Here is an 18,137-nt window from a genome sequence, read left to right on the forward strand (position 1 = left end):
ATACTTTGGCTCTGCTTGGTTTGTATAGACACCTAACAGCAGGGTGAAATCTGCCTATTTATTGCTGCCTATTTATCACACAAACACAAGCCACAATAACCTTGATTCTCCTGCAGTCTTTTTCTATGATGTTTGAAAACCCTCACAAGTTCATGCAAGTGTTGTTCACAACGTAGGTAAGCCAACGATGATGTGAACATAAGTGAACTTAATTCACCATTAACCATGTGTTGCGCTTCATTTAGTGAAGTGCTTAACTTTGTTACTGCTTCTTCATCAATATGGAAAGATTCATAACGATGGGTGTGTGATACTTTACGCTGGTCTTGACAGTAAACCTGCATGTAACCATAATATATATTGCTTTATGTAAATATGTATTTGCGATATGTAGGGCATACTGTAGTCATGTATGCTACTGTATGTAATGGTGGGTATGCGATACTTTGTGCACGTTATAATACTTTTTGTAACAATCTACATGCAATACATGTATTGGTGTCATATTATGAAAGCCCATAATATAAAGTATGCTGGGATACTTTGCTATAGGACCTAACTATAATGAAATGAATGTGTATGAATATACAAGGGATATTACCTTGGCTTTGTTACATGTAATATTCGTGTTGTAATATCAATTACATAGAATGACAAAGCCATACATTATACACGTAATAGGGTAATATACAAAAGCATATTTAAATAAATGAATAAATAATTCAGCAGATAACAAATGGAAATACACAAAGATCGAATAAATAATGAATGTTATGTTATATAGTAAAATGTCATACATTTAAAGATGTTTTTCTTTATACACCAAATAATAAGTATTATAATATTCTGTTGTTGCTACAAGGCATCTAGCTAAAACACTAAAAATAAAGTAAAAGAGTATATTGATATATAGTAGGGTGGGGAAAGATGGGACACCTTTTTATTCTATTTTCATATCCCATTTGGATTTGGTAGTAAACAAAGAACATTTAAAGAATTATAAAACCGTATCTTCACGACTCCTATCGGCCGTTGTTAATTGTTTAAAACATGATCAGGATATTTGGATATTATGTGCTAACGGTATCCCGTCCTACCCCACAGTACTATATTAATATAATATTGCATTAAATATTTTGTTAGATGCTAACCTCTGCCCTGACTTCTTCCATCTCAGTGATAAAAACTTGCTCGAATATTTTTTCAATCTTTTCATTTTGTTGTTTGCTCTCTTGTTCAGCTATCATCAGTCTTTCGTATGCCTGTAGAATAAAGTGTGGGGTTAGTGGGTTTGGGGTGTTTAAATAAGGGACTGATGATGTTAGTTATTGTGGAAATATATCTTTGGTTCACCATTATTTGGATTCGATGTTTATATGCTGTGCATTTAGTGGCACTTGGTGTATTTGTTATGATGCAACGAGAATCGTCCAACAATATATGAGTGATAACAAGTTTGTGTTTAAATAATAGACTGATGATGTCAGTTATTAGGGAAATATATATCTCTTAATTACCACATATGTAACTTTGTGGGTGATTATTTTTAATGTGTGGCTGATAATTTAGACAACCCATTAGTGACCACTGGGTTGGAGCAATTGCCATTAAGTGTCTTGTCCAAAGACACCTTTGCCAAGGTAGCGGCATTGAGCTTTGAACCCAGTACACTCCAGACTAGCGCTCTAACCACTATACTACAACAATAAGTTAATATACAATGGTAGCATCACCAAGCTTTGAACCCCATACCCTCTGGTTTGAACCACTAAGCTACAACATCAGTATACCTGATAATAATTAAGCATTAGAGTTTTAAACACATCATCATAATGGTGCGACTCCTCAATAAACTGATCAGTGTATACATCTCCGTGGTCCAATAACATGTTATGGTAGAATGTGGATAACTGCTCGTGGCTGAAGGGGCTCTGAGGGGAGGATGGTAGAATTAGATTAACTGTGGTTAATGGGGGATATAATAACTGGTTCCAATCTATACGGGTGAGCTCCTATAAAGAGCCACATCGGATACTTAAGATGTAGGTCTATTATCCAACACCCAGGGTGCAATATTAACCCCACTAAGGCAGTTTATAGGCATCTCCATGGGTTTAGGCCAGAGTTTGCCCAATACCTAAACTGGTAAAATTGAATATCACCAGATTTTGCCGGAACTTAGGTGAAGGTTGAGTAACAGCCATAGTTGTTGCATATCAACCTAACATATAAAATCCATGCGGAAACACCCTGGGTGTTGGTGTAATGAGCCAACTCTGGCCTAATCCCATAGAGAGAACATAAACAGCAAATTGCAAGCTCTATAGAATAGAAAGCACATACACAATGTTGGTGTTACATCAACCCACCAAAACACTTGTGTCTTCCTCATCTTCCTCCTGTGGTAAACTTGGATATATTGTTTCTATGTTTTCACCCGCCATGTCCCAACTATCCTCCGCCAACGGCAACACTGCATCATTCTCCACTTGGTGGGGTAATGAGTCACTCAACTGGAATAGAAATGTTAAAAATAAAATAATTTAAAAAAAATACGTTCATTTTACATTTTGTTTAAATTAAAAAAAAATATTAGTAATTTTGTAAAAAAAGTACTACTTTTAATAATTAAAATACAATAAGTAAAAGCTACCAACAATAAGCAGTAACAGGCAAGTTTATTCAATATTATTACTACTCTGCCATGGAATATATCGGTTTAATATTAACATTGAGTTTGTGTACCTAACTATCCCTGCCAACCCTGTGTTTATGAAAGTTTGGCGCCTATGATTGTATGAGTGCTCCAACCCAGTGGTCAATAAATGTACATATTGTCAGCCAAACAGAAAACCAATCGTCCCAAAGTTTTCTAATAGTTTAACTTTATGTGTGTCCAATGGGTAACACCCCATGTTCTTGAGGTTTTAGTTTAATATTAACATTGAGTTTGTTTACTCAAGTGATTTACAACCATAGCCGGTATATCTGCACACATGGGATGGTAGAGTAGGCAGACCAAAAAAAAAAAAGGTTTTCGGTGCAGTAATAAGTTTGTTACATCTGCTACCAGGCATAATGCAACCCACGAAATTCAGATCAAAAGACGGCAGCTCGTAAAAGCTTCCGTAATCTTAAATCCATGTGCGGTATAATTGTGTGTTTTCGCGTGTTAAATTAACATGTTTTATTGGAAGCTTTAGCTTCGAGCTTCCGTAAAATTCGCGGACTGATATGTTTATAATCTTTCAACGGCTTATCTGGTATAAAACAGAGTGCATTTCAACGTTTGGTCCACCATCATAAAATACACTAATTTTTTATACCAGATGACATTTCATGATAAAGTCTTGCTGAATGGCGAATGAAACGTCGGATATACACTATTTTATATTAGATAAGCCGCCAAAAAAACTTTGTGATGTCATTATTACCTCATCATCATTATCCAGTAGATTAAGTTGAACATCTAGGTTTGTTTCATTGAGGAATAACGGGGCTGTGGGTCCAACTGTGTCAGGGGTTACGGGGTCAAAGGTGAGAGGGGGTGGTGGGGCTGAGGGGTCTGTGAGTGGGGGTAATATATGGTGAAAAAAATGCATTTTAAGATAATGTATCAAGATAATTGTATTCGGGTATGAACTGTGGTTTAATAGGGTTAACATATAGTTATATAACTGTTTATTGAGATTCTTGTAGCTGGGTCTGTTAGAGGGGGTTAAAGGACTACTATATATTGATATCCCTATACAATAAGATACTTGTAAAATTTAACTTATTAATTGTAATGTTTCGTTATTAATGCAATAAATTCTAGGGTTAGCCTGCCCACCCTGCCACCATAGGTTTGCCGCCTATGCTGTGTAGTTATTTGCAACTCTGGCCTAAACCATAAAATTCTTTACCAATAATTGTTAGTTGCATAAAAAGGCATTGCCCATTATTACCTTCATAATCTTGTGTGTGAGTCACAATGGGTTCATTATCATCATGTGACACGTTACGCTTGCCCGCCCATAGTTGATAGAATTGTCCAGGTACGACAGGACTGCATGTTTCGCCATTAGGGGGCGTGGTGGTTTCTGCTGGGGGAGTTTCCTCTATGAAATGAAATTTATTGGTTTGTTTATTTACACTTAAGTTAATACTGTTAGATGTGAAAGTGTAATTGGTGCGTGTTTTCCTATTTGGTGGGTCAGTTTCGTCTAAGAAGTAATATTTTTGATCATACATTTATCTATAAGTGCCTAGGCCTAAGCAGATTGTATGTTAGGTCATATTACCCACAGTTGTCTATTAAATGTTATAATGTAAATTTAACAGCGGCAATTCATTACTGGTTAGTAGCAGTGGTTAAGTGTATAAAATATACTGCTGGATTCTTCACCATAAACTTATACTTCAGGAAAGAAACTATTTTTTTACACTTTATACAAAGCAGCATTAATATCTTAAGATAACTATTAGCCGCATACTGCTAAATGGTATAATGCAAAGGATGCAATCAATAGCGGCAATACAACACCAGATTAGGAACGTTTGACAAATATTAGCAGCAAAAAAATCTACTTTTTTATACTTCAGAAAGCATAATGTAACTTGAATGCATCTCACAACGCACCTAACATATCTTCAACCTGGTGGCCATCATCCGAATCATTGATTTTTGTTTCTTTGTTTTTCTAAAGAATCATCAAAAAAAATCAATAAAGTAACAAAAGACACGTCTTCTTGGTTTAAACAAGACATTGCTGTTGATGATATAATTAAAAAAGGATTAAAAAGTAAAATTATGAAAAAAAGAATAAGTAATATATATAGACTAGTTTTAACAAACGCTTTAAACTACTCTTTAACCTATAGGAACCATAACCAAGTCAGAAACGATGCACAATTTAGTGTTTTATCTATTTTTACCTAAATCATTCCCTAATTTTGTGTAAATCGTTAGAATTTAGTTAAAATTAAAGTAATTTTTACCTTTTTGACCTTTGTTTTGCTTCTCGGCTTTGGTTGTTCCATTTAGAGTAAAAAACAACGAAAAAATGCAATTTTGTTTTACTATAATACCTTTGTCTGTTATGCTATCTGGGTGATTAAATCTACGCTAATTAAAAAATGTGTTAATAAAGTAGATTTAATTACTAATTAAAACAAACCAAGTTTAACAGTATCTTTGTCACGAGACCTGTGACCGCTCATCCGTGACCGACACGCTTCACTGGGTTCGGTGGTAAACACTTAACATGAAAATCTTATAAACCGAAACTTTATAGGGAGTAAACAAAACTTTAATAAATGTAACTTATTATCCTCGCATGTCGACGCAACGCCAGTCGTTATAGCACGGGTGTTCACTTTTATACACCTCATGCCTGCTTACAAGTTACCACGTATGTAACTTATTTATCCTCGCATGGCAGCAGCGATGAGCTTCGAATCCGAAACCACTGGACTTTACGCAAGCGCGAAAAAACTTCCTACATTTACGAAAGCTTTGCTGATCAATATAAACACTAAACCTGAACTTTTAACCTGCGAGACTTGATCATTACATCATTTCCTGTCTCTACACAAAATAATAGCCTTTCTAGAATTTCTTAGAAATGTGATACAAAGATTTATCAACTTATATTACAGACTATATTCCCTTCTCTTTGTTGTTCTGATAAATTTTTGATCTTTTGTCGTTTTCAAAGAGAAAATGTAACACAATATGTTATATTGCCACTAACTTTCCCAACTTATTATCTTTTGTATAGCTATCTGCTTTACTGAACCAAATATAAGGACTTGTACCTACAAGCTTGGCTAACCAGAGGTAGACGACAATGGTGTTAACAGTAATGCTAAGATATGGGGTACAAGGCCTCACACATCATCTTAACTCTAGCGTATTATATACTATGCTGCCACGCAACGCCTAAACCAAATGTAACTGCCTTCCACCACATGTACTGTGGGTTCACCAGCCATACTTTAATCTGACATGATCATTGATTAGTTAACAATAATCAACCTTGAACTTTCTGAGAATATTTCTACTCAACTGTTACCCTTGTCGATTCGCTTTTCCTTTCTCTTCATTTGTTTTCGATACACAAGATATTCGTTCTTCGCTATCGTATTCTAGGAGATAAATAAAATTGATGTTTTATTTAGCCTGAATAAATCTCATTTGATTGTCTTAAAATATTTTTCAATTTCTTACTAAAACATATCTCTATACATATATACAGTAGGATGGGGGAAGATGGGACACTTTTTAACTATATTTTCTTGTCCCATTTAGCAGTAAACAAAAAACATTCAAAGAAATATAAAACTATGACTTTCATAGACCGTTGTTATTTGTTTAAAACACGATCAGGATATCTGGATAGTATGTGCTAAAAGTGTCCCATCTTCCCCCACCTTACTATATTGCCCTATTCTTATATTCCCTATCCTTTTTTCTTTTATTGAATGAGATATCTCTTTTTAGGAGAGAATGTAAGAAAAAGGCAATACATAAATAACCCTGACTTATAAAACTTTTTCCATAAACTTTTTCCAAACATAGAAACCATACTATTAAACATAAAAACAGTATAAAACATGTACTTCACGATTTACGGAAAAATTCTGTTGCTATATAAGATATCTATGATAGGATATCCTGCTTGAGCGACCACGTAGTGAACCCTGCTCCCCTTGTGACATCACAAACATGGTGTAACATCGATTTGAAACGAGGAGCTTTATCGTCGCTCACTTGACCTTTGAACTCCAACATTATCTCATCTGTGGTTGCCGAACCCTGGAAAAATACAAATGTTTCAATTTCAAGTAACTTTAATTCTAAGTGATTGTTAATTCTATGCAAAAGTTGCAAATTAAAAGTTAACAAACAATAATTAATGGTGGTTCATAAAGTCATGTTACAATTTCAATTTGTTTAATTTTCATTCGTTAAAATGTTAAATAAACTTTTTTTCTAAGTTAACAAATAATAATTCCAGTAGGTTATATATTATACATTGTGAGAAAATCTCCACAGTTGTAATTGCCAAACAGTAACAAAAAGAGCTAATTTTATTAATGTTTGTAAAGACTTAAAAATTTCGGTATCAGCTAGACCCCCCCTAATTATCAAACCCAGATTTACAAACACGTTAGTGGCAACCCTTACCATCCCAGCAGTATCCAACCCATAACAGCAGTTACCAACAAACCATACTAACCTGATGGTCCTTAAGATAGTCAACCAATTGTTGCAACATTTTGTCGTCAGCTGATGCTTTGAACCCTTCATCTAAATATAGAAATAACATTAAAACAAAATGAAAGTTTCTTTTTCTGTACTCTGTTTGAAAAACACGAGGTAAAGTAGATTTGTGTCTCTACATTTGATCTTCTTGATTATTATTCAACAAACACGATAGATAAGTTAAAAAAATGAATGTAGCTTGATTATCCTCACGTGATTAGACCAGTCTTTATATAATTTTATTTAAGAATGAAAATTTGGACAAGCCATTAGTGACCACTGGGTTGGAGCAATTACCATTAAGTGTCTTGCCCAAGGACACATACGCCCACAATGGTGACATCCACACATGGTATAACAACAACTCACCAAGTTGCTCATCATCCACGTTTTCACCTTTATGTCTCTCATTGATTTGTTGCAGAAGAGATTTGGATGACGTAGGGGCTTTTCCAAAGGGGGTTTTCCCTGTTGTGACACAGATGATTAGTCATAACATATACATCCATTTTTGATGAAAAAAAATCTAAAAAATGCATAGGAACGTTTTCTGGCACACCAGATGTAATTAGAAAGTTATGCAATAACCCAAATCATATTCTCGTTGCATATTTCTACTGGGAAATGACATTTGTAAAACAAATTCTAAAATGTTTAACCCAAATGAATCACATTTGTAAAACTAAGTTATTTTTTTCCAACATAACATATGTCTTACTTATATATAGTTACATAAGCACAAAATGTTCACACTAAAATGAAAGAACAATCCCTACTTACTCTTAAACAATGGTGATTGTTCATCATCAGAGGATTCCTCCTCCTCTTGCTCCTCTCTCACTTTCTCCTCCTTCCTCCCAAACCTCCTCATACTAAATAATGAGCATTGTCTTATTTGTTATGTCATAATAAATTTTGTGACTGTAACTGAAATATACCGGGTTCAATGCTCGATGCGGATAAGCGTATGTGTCGTTGGGCAAAACACTTAAAGGACATTGCTCCAACCCAGTGGTCACAAATAGGTTGTAGCACCTTGGTGTTGGGGTAATGGGCTGATTGTAGCTTAAATCCCAGGTTCCATGACATGCCTCACTGTAGGACCTCACCCATATAGAATAGAATGTGCATATACAATGTTGGGGTAATGAATCAACTCTGGCCTAAATCCCTGGGTCCCATGGCATGCCTCACTGTAGGACCTCACCCATATAGAATCTTACCTCTTTGGATATTGATATTCTTGTCTAGATAACCTCAGATTCTTGACGGCATCTTTAGCAATACGATCGGCCTCAGTCTCGATTATTGCGTAATCTGGGTTTGCGCTGTTCATTATAACACTATGTTTCATTGCTGTGTGTACGCCTGTTGTAATCGACATTGTGATGTAATAATGGGTTGTAATTATTGCTGTTTGGACTATAGAGTATGAATGAATGAATAAATGAAACTTACTTTATCCTCGCGTGGCCGGAAAACGATAGTCGTTATCACACGGGTTTAACACCTCGTGACTGCTTATGAGTTACCATGTATGTTACTTTGTAGGTGATTATTTTTTCGGAATTTTTTCATTTGTTTATGTATTGCTAATAATTTGGACAACCCATTAGTGACCACTGGGTTGAAGCAATTGTCTTAAGTGTCTTGCCCAAGGACACATTTGCCCACAATGGTAGCAGAGTAGCGTGTAATGGTTTAACAAGAACAAAAAAAGAAATATTTAGTGCCCAAAATTACAAGAATAGGCCAGGTTTGGCACTTATGGACAGTTTATAACCATAGACGGGAACTTTATAAACACAGGAAGGCAGGGATAGTTAGACACACAATCCTGTGAAACAAAAACTTATTGGTTGTAATGTTTACTGATTAATGCAGTGCAGAAAATTCCAGGGGAGGCCTGCTCACCCTGCCACCCCAAGTTTGGCGCCTATGCCTTTATACCCCCATAATATAATTAGAATACTAAATATCCCTAATATAACCCACCTTTTCCAAACAACTTTGATAAAACATATTCATCTCCTTTTCTCCTCTCCTCTTTCTCCTCCTGCTCCCTCCTCCTCTTGGAGGAAAGGTGGGATTTACGAACCAAGTTTTCAACCATCTCCCCGTCAACATCTGTAATGAATGAATGGAACTGGGTTCAAAGCTCGACGCTGCTATCATGTATCATTGTTGGCATATGTGGTATTAACAACAATTGCTTCAATCCAGTGGTCACCGAAGGGGTGTCTAAATTGTCAGCCATACAGAAAAACAATTACCCACAAATTGTTTTGCCCAAGAACACCATTATATGCAGATAATAACAACATCGGGCCTTGAACCCAGTACCCCCAGGTATAGAGACCTGCATGCTAACCACTAAGCCACAAGACTGTACTCAGGCCAAAATATAGCGAGATACCCAAATACAAGATTCCACAAATGTATTCATAACTCACCATATTTCGAAGATTTCTTTTTCCTTTTTTTAACAGTTTGTTTGTTCATTTTAAATTTCTCCATAGCCTTTTGCAATGAGGTCTTTAATTTCACAGATTTGGGGACCATGGCGTCGTGTTTTGATGGCATTATTTCATGTGATTTCCCTTCATTTAATACCTGTTTTAATGATATCATTTTTTCACATGAATTTTCACTTTGCAATACTTCTTCAGGTGAATTCTGTTTAAATTCTGTCTGGATATTGAGACACGTTTCCGCTGCAGTTGTTTTAATATGTGATAGTTTTTCATTTGATTCTTTAGTTTGTGATAAATCTTCAGGTAAATTCTGTTTGGGTGATGTTTCAGGCGGGGTTGCATTGGTTGATTCTTCTTTTTGTGATATCGTGTCACATGATTCATCTTTTCGTGATATTATGTCACTTGATTCATCTTTCGGTGATATTAGGTCACATGATTCATCTTTTCGTGATATTAGGTCACATGATTCATCTTTTCGTGATATTATGTCACATGATTCATCTTTTCGTGATATTAGGTCACATGATTCATCTTTTCGTGATATTATGTCACATGATTCGTCTTTGCGTGATATTATGTCACATGATTCTTCTTTTCGTAATATCTTTTCACATGATTCTTTTTTTTGTGATATTTCTGTAGGTAAATTTTGCTGGGGTAATATTTCTGCTGCAGTGGTTTTATTGTGCAACATTTTTTCATGGGTGGCTTCTTTTTGTGATACTATTTCACAAGATTCATCTTTTTGTGATATTTTTTCACATGATTCGTCTTTTTGTGATATTTTTTCACATGATACATCTTGCATATGATTTAATGAACTATTTGAGGTGTTTAGGTCATGTATTGATTCAAGTGATACGTTTTCACGTGATTCTGTTGGTGAGCAGCTTTCATGAGGTAGTTTGGTTGTGACATCATAAGAGGCATTGTTTGTTGCATTGTTATGTCCATTTTGATTTAATGAATCATCTTTGTGATGTAATGTATCATCTTTGTGATGTAATGTATCATCTTTGTGATGTAATGAACCACTTCCAATATGATGTAATGAATCACCTTTGTGATGTAATGAACCACTTCCATTATGATGTAATGAATGACTTGAATTATTAGTTTTACGTTTCTTGATCTGGATTTCCGAACCAGTACCAGCAAATATTGATGCCGTCTCCGTTTCAGTTTTCGATTTGTCTTTTTCTTGATGTTTCAACGTGAATAGTTCGTGTACGTCATTTGATTTAAAGAAACGGCGTTGTTTGGGATCCTTGAGGACACGGTTTGTCATGAACTGCTTGAAGATCTGTCTATAAAGAGGGTTGATGTTGAAATATAAAATGTTATGTTAAGCTTGCATCGTAACTGAAGGACACCGGATATGGTGTTTAACTGATATGCATATATGGGCAAGACATTTATGGGGGTGGGAGTGTTAGGTGTTGTAAAGTAGTGAAGTGCTATATAAGAACACATAAGGTGCCATGGCTAATTGGTTCGGCATCGTAAGTAAAAACTTCATGCTCGATACTGGTAGGGTTGTGTCGTTGGACAAAACACTTAACGGCAATTTTCTTAAACCCAGTGGCCACTAATGGGTTGTAGAACTCTGGGTGTTGGGGTAATTGGGGTATTCTGGCCTAAATCCCAACAGTAATTGCAAACTCTTCCAGATTTTCATATACAATGCTGGGGTAATGGGCAACTGTAACCTAAATCCATTGCCATTTAACAAGGACCTGACCCATATATAACATCCCACCACAATACATTAAACAGCCCTACCTGTGGTATATCTTTTCCTCGATAGTACCAGAAGTAACCAATCTATATATTGTAACTTGTTTAGTTTGCCCAATCCTCCATGATCTTTCCTGGGCTTGTGTGTCCGTGCTTGGGTTCCAATCCGGGTCGTATATAACCACCCTGTGTGTATTTGGGTAACAGTGTTGCATATATATATATATATATATATATATGACTACCCTGTGTGTATGGGGGGTTATAATATATATATACATATATATGACCAGTGGCACAGCCAGGAAAAAAATAAGGGGTTTTAATCCAAAAAAATTGAAAAATATTTTTTATTTAATTAATTTTTTTTGGGGGTTTAAAAGGGGGGGGAGGTCGCGACACCCTAAACCTCCCCCTGGCTACGCCGCTGTATATGACTACCCTGTGTGTATATGGGTATTATTTTGTATATATATATATACTACTCTATAATGTATGGGGGTTATATTGTAGATATTATGACTACTCTGTACTGTAGGGAACTGTTATAATTTATATTGTATGTTACCATATATGTAGGCACCAAACCTGGGGTGGCAGGGTGGGCAGGCTAACCCCTAAAAAATCCTACACTGCAGATTTATTTCACAGGATTGTGTGTCTAACTATCCCTGCCTCCCCTGTGTTTATAATATAAATATATACATAAGCATAAAGAAAACAGTCACCCACAAAGTTACAAAAGGCATAGAAGCCAGAGTTTTTTAAAACACAGGGAAGGCAAGGATAGTTGCATAAAGAACATACGTAGTATCAAGTTATCTCACCTGTCTGCTCCAATAAGATTGACACCTAACCCTCCAACCCTCGTGGTTAGAATAAACACAAAGATTGATGGATCCTGTAATTAACATTGTTATAATACATATATATATAGATGTTAAACGGCATAGCCTATTTTAAATTTAGGTGTAAAACTAGTTTATTAATTACTACAAAACTTACAAATGGCTCATTTCAGTGCTAAGGAGATAAACAGAGTATGTGTCCTTGGGAAAGACCATCCTAGTGGTTACTGCACCCTAGCATGCCTCAATGTAGGGCCTCACCCATATAGAATAGAATGTGCATATACAATGTTGGGGTAATGGGCCAACTCAGGCCTAAATCCCAGATCCCATGGCGTGCCTCACTGTAGAACCTCACCCATATAGAATAGAATGTGCATATACAATGTTGGGGTAATGGGCCAACTCTGGCCTAAACCCCAGGTCCCATGGCATGCCTCACTGTAGGACCTCACCCATATAGAATAGAATGTGCATATACAATGTTGGGGTAATGGGCCAACTCTGGCCTAAACCCCAGGTCCCATGGCATGCCTCACTGTAGGACCTCACCCATATAGAATAGAATGTGCATATACAATGTTGGGGTAATGAGCCAACTCTGGCCTAAACCTAAAGACCCCTAGCATGGCACTGCAGGACCTCACCCATATAGAATAGAATGTGCATATACAATGTTGGGGTAATGAGCCAACTCTGGCCTAAATCCCAGATCCCATGGCGTGCCTCACTGTAGAACCTCACCCATATAGAATAGAATGTGCATATACAATGTTGGGGTAATGGGCCAACTCTGGCCTAAACCCCAGGTCCCATGGCGTGCCTCACTGTAGAACCTCACCCATATAGAATAGAATGTGCATATACAATGTTGGGGTAATGGGCCAACTCTGGCCTAAACCCCAGGTCCCATGGCATGCCTCACTGTAGGACCTCACCCATATAGAATAGAATGTGCATATACAATGTTGGGGTAATGAGCCAACTCTGGCCTAAACCTAAAGACCCCTAGCATGGCACTACAGGACCTCACCCATATAGAATAAAATGCAACAAAACCTAAATATTTACACGATCCCACTAGATAAACAAGTTATACCTCATTAAACTTCTTGACCAAAGGTTGCCTTGCTTGTACTGATGTTTGTCCATGCATTGTGAGGTAACAATAGCTTCGTGACTTCACAAAGTCTTCTAGTATTCCAAGCATCTGTGATGTCATAATAAAGTCATTGTGACATCAAGTAATGACATCATTATAGTACAATGTCGTCAAAAACCTTTTCCGAAACAACGACAGCCTTATTAATGTTAATACATTTTGCGGATATTTTTCACAGAAATGACATCATTGTAACTGTATTATTAAAAAAGTTGACATATCACATAATTTGTTTGCGAAGAAATTTTTAAGTTATTGTATGTATTTATTTCCAGATATTTTAAAGCTATAACTATCATTACAAATTGCCCACCTTTCTGCTCTGTGTGAACAGCAGGACCTTCTTCCCTTGTTTCTTCCAAATCCTCAGTAAAGATTCCACAACCACCATCTTACCCGATCTTCTCCAATACCCAAACCTTAATATATATATATATATATATAACATGCACCTAATTGCATATATATATATAGTAGGGTGGGGGAAGATGGGACACCTTTAGCACATAATATCTAAATATCATGATCGTGTTTTAAACAATTAACAACGGTCTATAGAAGTCGTGAGGAAACAGTTTTATTTTTCTTTGATGTTCTTTGCTTATCACTAAATGAGAGGAGAAAATAAAGGAAAAAGTTATCCCATGTTCCCACACCCCACTATATATCACATGCACCTCATTGCATGTATGACAACATACCTCCTGCTGTCTCCGTACCCAGGGGTGGCTTCACCCACCATCAACTTGTGGCCACCAGTGAATAGGTCGGGGTGGTTGCATATTTTGCGGAGCTGAATCAACCCAACAAATATCTGGGGAAAGTGATGTAGTCAATTTAATTGGGGCGGTGTCCTTGGGCAAGATACCATCATAATGTAAAAAATGTGGCGCACAGTTATTAGCTTAACTGCCTCTAAAGCAGAGGGAAAGAAAAATACACTATAAAAGTTTACAAAGTCTTTTAATTGTATATTTTAAGCAGCTGGATTAACCCAGCAAATATGAGGGAGAAAACTGTAATGTGACTAACTATACGTATATATACTGTGCTCCTCAGCCTCTAACTTTATAAAGCCTTTACATTTATCATTTATCATTTTTTAAGTTTCCATGCATGTAACTTTGAGGCCTGAGGGTAATTGTTTTTACTAAAGCTGACAATTTAAACAACCCATTAGTGACCACTGGGTTGAAGCAATTACCATTAAGTGCCCAAGGACACATACGCCCACAATGGTGACAGTGACGAGCCTTGAACCCATTACCTCTGGGTTAGAGACACGACCCATATTATCAGGTCTAACTGATTGCAAGAATAAAGAGGAACCATATTTAGGTAAGGTAGTCGTGTAGGAACAGGAAACAATTTAGAAGCAATTCTGCATGCATATTATAAAGTTCACCCCACACTTACCTTAGCTCTTCTGCATAAAATAGAATGCACAATATCTGAGTCGAGATATTCCTTGTAAACATCAACTTGCTCATCGGTAAGTGAACAAAACAAGACCTGGTCACTTTTGGGGGGAAGTTTAATATGTGATTGTACGTCTACTTTCATTCTGCGTAGTAGGTATGGAGATATTGTATCTCGCAACACACATGCGCATTTGTATGCTGTTTCAACCTGTATTGTGAAATAAGTGTGGTTGTTACATCATGTATTTAATAAGGGTGTAAATGGTATTGAAATTAACAAACCAGTTTATTTGACTATTTATTTTTTGACTTGTATTTAATTTATAATATTTATTTACAATCTGCTGAACTGAAACTTCAGATTAAACAGGCAAAGTTTAATGAAATGCACTGTTTGTAAAAACAATAACTTGTTGTCCTAATAATACATGTGCCAGAATGGCAAGAAAACATGGGAAAAATATGGTTTTTATACCAGAGAATATTATGAGCTAACAGTCTATATATATGTATATATATAGATAGAATTACCCCACAGTACTATATATACTATTTGTATTTACAAAAAACCATATATACTTTCTAATTAGAGTACTGTGGGGTAAGTAAATACTGTTAGCACATATCCACATAATATTTCACACAAATATATATATATATTTAACTTCAACCATAGGTACCTGTACTTCACTAGCATTAGCATAACCCCCTTGTACAATAGGAACAGAGAATTGCTCCATAAAGACAGGTAAGGTACCAAGCTTGCCTGGATAGATGAAGTCAAACAACGACCATAACTCTTGGAGGTGGTTTTGAATTGGGGAGCCCGATAATATAATCCGGTGGGGGGTGGGAAACTGTACGGGAGATGGTTTAATGGTGATTAATACACATCATAATAATATTTTACAACTATGGTACTACCAGAGCTACTCTCGAGGAACTAGAAATTCACGGTGGCACATGGCAAATGCTTCGAATTCACAAAGGTCACTGGCAAGTTGGCAACTGATAACTGAACTTATATAAAGAGTACATTTGGTGGAATATCTTTAATACAAATGGTCTATACAGTGAGACACAACAGGAAACCTGAGATTTAGGCCAGAGTTGGTTCATAACCTCTAACACCCAGGGTGCTACAACCCATTTGTGACCACTGGGTTGTAGCAATTATGGTTAAGTGTCTTGCCCAAGGACACATATCCCCACAATGATATAATATACATAAGGTTATACATACATAACTATAGTTATAACTCACCCTTTTAACGGCATGAGTGACGGCCGCTTGTGGGTTCCTTATCTTATGTCCTTCATCCAGTATAACATAATGCCACCCCTTCGTCATAAGCATATCTATTGATAGTCTGGCCCTTTCATAAGATGTGATTAATACACCTCGTGATAACACCATGTTGTTTATTAAGTCATTCTGTGGAAAGCATGAGGATTGAGTTAATTTAGGGAAATTATTCACAAAGTCACATTTTGTGCAAGAATTTACGGTAGTTGCTCCAACCCAGTGGTCATTAATTGGTTGTCTAAATTGTCAGCCATATAAAATATAGAAAAACACAGGCGTTCTGTTTCATACACCTCGTACCCGCTTACAAGTTACCACGTATGTAACTTTGTGGGTGATTGTTTATGTATGGCTGATAATTTGAACAACCCATTAGTGACCACTGGGTTTGGCGTTAAGTGTCTTGCCCAAGGACACATATGCCTACAATGGTTATCACATATTAATTACAATATCACAAGTTATGACATCACAAACCTTTGACCCTCGATGTGACCCCGAACTATGAAGGATTGCTACTCGCACTAGAGGGAGCCAGGTGTGGAACTCACGAAGCCATTGTTGCATCACTGTTGCTGGGGCGATGATTAGGACGGGACCTAATCCGTCGTAACTGGGTAGTGAAAAAGTTATAATTAAGGTGGAATATATGGGCAACACGTGAAGGCTAAACAAAAGCACAGGAAGGCTAAACTAAGACATAAGTAAAGGTGAAGTAGGTCACGCGTCGCTTCGCACGAACTATTTTATATATCAGTGTATTATCCGCCTATTTTGACCGATACCGATTATCGGTAAAACGTAATATTCGGCCGACCTCTAGTTGTCAGCACCCCCAAATATTGACCAAGTGTCTGCCATTGGCTACAAGGTATTAAGGTAGGGAGTAACTTGGGCGGGGGCGGTTACTTGGGGGTTACACACCCCACGTATACCAGATATAGATTCAAAAGGTTGGGTAAGATGTCTATGTTTTATTCCTCTTGTACTCCCCCATGTGGTGGTAAATTATGCATCAAACCATTGTAAATGGGGGTGGTTGGGCTATTATAATGCTTGGGCTATTATAATGCTTGGGCTATTATAATGTATTAGAAGTCTATAAAAGATATCACGGCAACAGATCAGCAACACATATTTATTTATATATATGTGGATAATCTGTATTCCAATGTAATTAGGCCATTGTTTAACAACAAGAATATATATATTTAAAAATAATCAATACTCACAATCAGTGGCGCAGCCAGGGGGGGTTTAGAGTGTCGCAACCCCCTTTAAAAAAAAAAAATTAAAACAATTTTTTTTTTGTGATTAAACCCCCACCCCCCTTATTTTTTTTCCGGCTGCGCACAACACACAATCCGCACCTGTATGAAGCATCTCTGTCTCTAATCTTTGAGTTGTGCAATCCAGCGAGGAAACTAATGATTTGTACTGTCTTCCCCAACCCCATCTCATCACCTAATACACCGCCAACATGTTGCGTATGTAACTCCCATAACCATTTTACACCAGTTTGCTGGTACCTGTATAATGGTATATATATGTAATATGCATAATATATATATAATGTATATGTGGGTATAATGTATATTGAATGAAATGTAACTTGTAAATTACTTTATCCTCGCGTGGCCGGAAAACGACAGTCGTTATCACACGGGTTTAACACCTCGTGCCAGCTTACGAATTACCATGTATGTTATTATTCTTTATGGGTGAGGTCCTTGTCAAGGACCTGGGATTTAGGCCTGATTTGGCCCATTACCCCAACACCCGAAAAAGCCCATTTAAGTCCTTTTTGCGACCGGTGCCGCGACACCGCATCGCAGTCAGACGCGTATTGTTGACACCATTTTTTATCCTCGTGTGCTTACGAGTTACCATACTTTTCAACTTTGTGTATGATTTTTATTTGATATGGCTTACAATTT

The 18,137-nt window shown here is 36.7% G+C and overlaps 2 protein-coding genes across 2 annotated transcripts in view; both read right to left on the bottom strand.

Moving 5' to 3' along the window:
• Positions 1 to 65: 65 nt before the first annotated feature.
• Positions 66 to 5,097, bottom strand: LOC108950310 (ectopic P granules protein 5 homolog). The gene is made up of 8 exons (XM_026838651.1): positions 4,981 to 5,097; positions 4,622 to 4,682; positions 3,948 to 4,100; positions 3,435 to 3,565; positions 2,370 to 2,513; positions 1,791 to 1,931; positions 1,152 to 1,262; positions 66 to 338 (listed from the first exon to the last, which is right to left on the bottom strand). The coding sequence occupies exons 1-8, from the start codon at positions 5,020 to 5,022 to the stop codon at positions 69 to 71; spliced, it is 1,053 nt and encodes a 350-aa protein (XP_026694452.1). The 5' UTR covers positions 5,023 to 5,097; the 3' UTR covers positions 66 to 68.
• A 1,478-nt stretch (positions 5,098 to 6,575) lies between these two features.
• LOC100183213 (DNA excision repair protein ERCC-6) overlaps positions 6,576 to 18,137 on the bottom strand; it is a 12,343-nt gene continuing 781 nt past the window's right edge. The window contains exons 3-19 of the mRNA XM_018815765.2: positions 17,571 to 17,729; positions 16,678 to 16,813; positions 16,159 to 16,329; positions 15,575 to 15,751; positions 14,890 to 15,102; positions 14,175 to 14,287; positions 13,787 to 13,892; positions 13,411 to 13,521; positions 12,291 to 12,364; positions 11,509 to 11,649; positions 9,703 to 11,033; positions 9,245 to 9,376; positions 8,473 to 8,617; positions 8,030 to 8,121; positions 7,619 to 7,717; positions 7,224 to 7,294; positions 6,576 to 6,799 (exon numbers count right to left, since the gene is read on the bottom strand). Of these exons, the coding sequence (XP_018671310.1) occupies positions 6,644 to 6,799; positions 7,224 to 7,294; positions 7,619 to 7,717; positions 8,030 to 8,121; positions 8,473 to 8,617; positions 9,245 to 9,376; positions 9,703 to 11,033; positions 11,509 to 11,649; positions 12,291 to 12,364; positions 13,411 to 13,521; positions 13,787 to 13,892; positions 14,175 to 14,287; positions 14,890 to 15,102; positions 15,575 to 15,751; positions 16,159 to 16,329; positions 16,678 to 16,813; positions 17,571 to 17,729 (3,427 nt within the window). The 3' untranslated portion in view covers positions 6,576 to 6,643. The remainder of the gene's footprint in view (positions 6,800 to 7,223; positions 7,295 to 7,618; positions 7,718 to 8,029; positions 8,122 to 8,472; positions 8,618 to 9,244; positions 9,377 to 9,702; positions 11,034 to 11,508; positions 11,650 to 12,290; positions 12,365 to 13,410; positions 13,522 to 13,786; positions 13,893 to 14,174; positions 14,288 to 14,889; positions 15,103 to 15,574; positions 15,752 to 16,158; positions 16,330 to 16,677; positions 16,814 to 17,570; positions 17,730 to 18,137) is intronic.

This window comes from Ciona intestinalis, unplaced genomic scaffold (assembly GCF_000224145.3).
Source record: "Ciona intestinalis unplaced genomic scaffold, KH HT000101.2, whole genome shotgun sequence".
Taxonomy (NCBI): Eukaryota; Metazoa; Chordata; class Ascidiacea; order Phlebobranchia; family Cionidae; genus Ciona; species Ciona intestinalis.